This window comes from Petaurus breviceps, unplaced genomic scaffold, assembly GCF_028583685.1.
Source record: "Petaurus breviceps papuanus isolate PSGF00001 unplaced genomic scaffold, PetGlider_PUasm1.0 90825, whole genome shotgun sequence".
Taxonomy (NCBI): Eukaryota; Metazoa; Chordata; class Mammalia; order Diprotodontia; family Petauridae; genus Petaurus; species Petaurus breviceps.
Window position 1 is genome coordinate 16,461,942 of NW_027187353.1, and position 4,495 is coordinate 16,466,436.

At 38.5% G+C, this 4,495-nt stretch overlaps 1 protein-coding gene across 1 annotated transcript; it reads left to right on the forward strand.

Moving 5' to 3' along the window:
* Window positions 1-2,856: 2,856 nt before the first annotated feature.
* Window positions 2,857-3,294, forward strand: LOC138148543 (large ribosomal subunit protein uL23-like). The gene has a single exon (XM_069071247.1). The coding sequence runs from the start codon at window positions 2,857-2,859 to the stop codon at window positions 3,292-3,294; it is 438 nt and encodes a 145-aa protein (XP_068927348.1).
* The last annotated feature ends 1,201 nt before the right edge of the window (window positions 3,295-4,495 follow it).

Here is a 4,495-nt window from a genome sequence, read left to right on the forward strand (position 1 = left end):
GTCTCTGCCTCCCGGCTTCCTTCAACACAGCCGAGAAGCCACCTTCTGCAAAAAAAGCCTTTCTCGGTTCCCCTTAATACCAGTGCCTTCCCTTTGAGGTTCCCTTACGGCTCTTCAGAATATAATATACATCAACAGATAAGCCCCCGCTATGTGCCTACTTGCTTCGAACTCAAATCTCACTTTCTGCCAGTTTTTCCCTATCTCCTCAATCTCAGTGCCTTCCCCCAGAGATTATGTCCAACGTCTCCTGTATCTATCTTGTTTCTCCATAGTCGTTTGCATGTTGACTCCCCCATTAGACAGTGAGCTCTTTGAGGGCTGGAACTGTCTTTTACCTTTCTTTGCTCAGTGTTTAACACAGTGCCTGGCATACAGCAGGCACTTCATAAATGCTTGTTGGCTTGATGACGATGTGATTATTCTCTTAACGTACAGCAAGACTTTCAGAAAGATTAAACCCAAGCAGAAGTTAACTAAGGCTCCCAAGTCAGGTTTGGGAGAAAGAAATAGTATGCCTGTTTTATGGACTTCTGAAAGAAAGCTTTGACTCTAACCCCTCATTTTATAGGTGAAGAAACTGAGATCAGATGGGCTAATGACTTGCCTAAGGTCACAAAAGCAGTAAGTTGGCAGAGCTGTGGCTTGATTTAGGTCCTTATACTCCAGACCCTAGTGTTCTCTTTCGAGATGAAGAGCATACAGCCAGTTAAGAAATCAGCAGAAACAGAAACTCAAGCCCCTCAGTACTAAAGCCCGTTTTATTTTAGTTAAATTAGCTTATCCAGTAGGCTCAGAGTTCCAGAGGACCTGAAGAATTACTCCAAGAAAAAGCTTTCATAAATGTATTTGGAAGTCCCGTTGTGAGAACTCTCTTCACTCATACAGACTGTAATTCATCTATAAACCTACTAGATAAACCCTATAAATGTTTGTAAAGTGACCTGACTTCTTGTGGGTAATTTACCTAGTTAATATTTCTAAACCTAGCACTCTCCATATGCCTATTCAATTTTTTCAAGTGGACGGAGATGCTATTGTGATTAATAAAATATAAATTAATTTTAAAGCCTATGAATTCAGGTTAGGGAGGCAGCCCTGATATAATAAGCAGTAACTGGGTTTGAAGACACAAAGGATTGAAGTTTGGTCTCTGACATTGGGTGACCCTGAAGACTACAAAGTTATGGACATAAGAATTCAAAATCATCTTAGATTTTTGTTATTGTCAATTTTCCCAGTCAATAATGGATATTGTTAGCCAACTACTTTCATGTTTGGGGGAGAAGGGCTTGTTTTTTTTTGACATATGAAAGAGCTCCTTATATTAAAATAAAAGAAAATAATAATAATGAAATTGGTATTTGAGGCAGCTAGGTGGTACGGTTGTTAGAACACTGGATCTAGAGTGAGGAAAACCTGAGTTCAGTTTTGACTTCAAACACTTATTAACTGTGTGACCCTGGACAAGTCACTTGACTTGTTTGTCTCAGTTTTCTTATCTGTAAAATGGGAGTAATAATAACACCTACCTTCCAGGATTGTTTCAAGGATCAAACAAGATACATGTTGTAAAGTGCTCCTCATAGTTCCCAAAACAGAGTAAGCACTCTATAAATGTTAGCTGTAATTATTATTATATGGAGGGAAAAAAGGTCAAGAATCTTAAGAGAAATAATGGAAAGAAATAGGACCAAAGAAGGCCTAACAGCACCAGATCTCAATCTGCAGATCAGTAATTCTTAAAATAATTTAGGAGTGGTTAAAAAAATGGAGAGACGGATCAGTGAGATAGATTGGTTATACAACACAGAGAAGAACCAAAAGTATCTGGTACTCCCTTAGTATTTGATAAACACAAAGACCCCAGCTACTGGAATGAGGACTCACTATTTGACAAGAAACTGCTAGGAAAATTGGATAGCAGCATAGAAGAAATTAGATTTATGTCAATATAAACTCCAAATGGCAACATGACCTAGATAGAAGGTCACATCTATGCCCTGCATCCAACTCGACACATCACAAAAGAGAGAAACATGAACAAAAATTCCTATCGGATCAGTGGGTGGGAGAAAAGTTCATAACCAAACAAGTGAGAGGCTTACAGAAAATAAAATGGATCATTTTGATTATATAAAATTAAAGTTTTTGCACAAACCAATCCAATAAAACTAAGACTAAAAGGAAAACAACTTTGGTGCAAAAAATCTTTGCAGCAAGTTTCTCTGATAAAAACCTCATTTCCAAGATACACAAAGAACTGATTCAAATGAATGAGTAAGAGTCATTCTCCAAGCAATAAATGGTCTAAAGATGTGAGCTACCAATTCTCAAAGGAAGAAACCCTGGCTATCTATAGACATATGAAAAAATGCTCCCAAATCACTACTGATTAGAGAAATAAAAATTAAAGCAATTCTGAGATTCTACCTCACCTCAATCAGATTGGCAAAAATGCCTCCCCCCAAAGGAAAATGATAAATTGTTGGAGGGGCTATGAGAAAATAGACCTATGAATGCATTGTTGGTGGACCTGTGAATGGGTACAATTATTCTGGCAAGCATTTCAGAATGATAAACAAAAAAGTTACTAAATAATAATACCAGACCTTTGACTCAGCTATACATGCATTGCTAGGCCTATACCCCTAAAGATATGAAATAGGAAAAGGTTTCATCTATACAAGAATATTTATTGTCAGCTTCTGTGTAGGGGAAAAGGGAGAGAAAAGAAAATCTGAAACTAAAGGGATACCCATCAATTAACAAACAGCCAAATCAGTTGTGTTCTATGAATGTGATGGAGTACTATAATGCTATAAGAAATGAAGATTGGGACACTTTTCCCCCAAGATGGCATCGAAGGTGAAGAAGGAAGCCATTGATCCCTCCTCCCCACCCCACCCCAAGACAGAAGCCAAGTCCAAGGCCTTAAAGGCCAAGAAGGCGGTCTATAGCCACAAAAAAGAAGATCCAAACAACTCCCACTTTTGGGTGACCCAAGACACTAAGACTTTGAAGGCAGCCCAAATAACCTTGGAAAAGTGCCCCTTGGAGAAACAAACTCGATCACTATGCCATCACTATCCCTTGACCACTGAGTCTGCTATGAAGAAGACTGAGGACAACAACACCCTGGTCTTCATTGTGGACATCGAGGCCAGCAAGTATCAGATCAAGCAGGCCGTAAAGAAGCTGTGTGACATCGGCATGGCCAAGGTCAACACACTGATCTGGCCTGATGGAGAGAAGAAGGCCTATGTCCAACTTGATCCAGACTATGATCTTTAGATGTTGCCAACAAAATTGGAATCATCTAACCTGTGTCCAGCTGTGTCCCATTCCACCTACAATAAAAAGTTTTCCAGAAAAAAAAAGAAATGAAGATTGATTTCAAAATTCAAAATTAATTTCAAAAAGACCTGGAAAAATTTATATGAACCAATGCAGAATGAAGTGAGGAGAACAATTTATACCGTTACATCAATATAATGAAAATGAGCAATTTTGAGATTTTTTTGTAAACTGAGGAAGGATGAACTCAGCAGCACTCAAAGAGAAATGTATACAATAACCACAACATTGTAATGACAAACACCTCTGAAGCTGTAAGAATTAGTATCAATGCAATAACTATCCATGATCCCAGAGGACCAAAGATGAAACATGCCCATCTACAACCTAAAAGAGAGGTGATGAATTTAGGGTGTAGAATGAAACACTTGTAGATGGATACTTTTGAGCATTTAACAAAGAAGATTTACTCTGCCCTAACACAAACAAGAATATAGGATAAGGATACAGTGGCCCCAGGCTTCTCTGGACATGGCCTGCCTTTTTTCCATCTGGAAGTGCATCCGGTCAGTGAATCATCAGGGTTTGGTGACTCATGAGACCTTAGGCACACACCACGTCTGAGAGGCCGACATTTATATTTTGGTATATTGCCGATAAGGGAATTTGTTTTGCTTGACTATACATATTTGTTACAAGGAATTTGTTTTTCTTCTTTTTTTTTCTTCCTAATGAGGTGGAGTAGAGTGTAGGAGGGAGATAAACTACATTTCTGTTCATTAAAAAAGCAGTTTTAAAAACTGACTTTGGAATGGTGCTACATATGTGGAATGATGCATACACTTTCAAATGAGGTCAGTGTGCTGTTAGTTTGGCTTAATTGTTTTGTTTTGTTATAAGAAGCCTCTCAAGGAGTGAGGATAATAGGTAAACGTTTGTCATGTAATGTAAAAATAAAATACATCAATAAAACTTTTTTTTAAAGTCCAGCCTCTGTCCCTGTTCCTTGGCCTACTCCATTTCTTTAGACCTCAGTTTCCTAATCTGTAAAACTGTGAAAGGAGAGAGGAGCAAGGAATGAATTAGAGCACCTCTAAAGCCAATTTCCAGCTTTAGGTCTGTGATCCTACAAATCCATAGTGGTAACCATGGCAGCCAAAAGACAAAGGGAGCTAAAGGGGGAGATGGGTATTTGCTG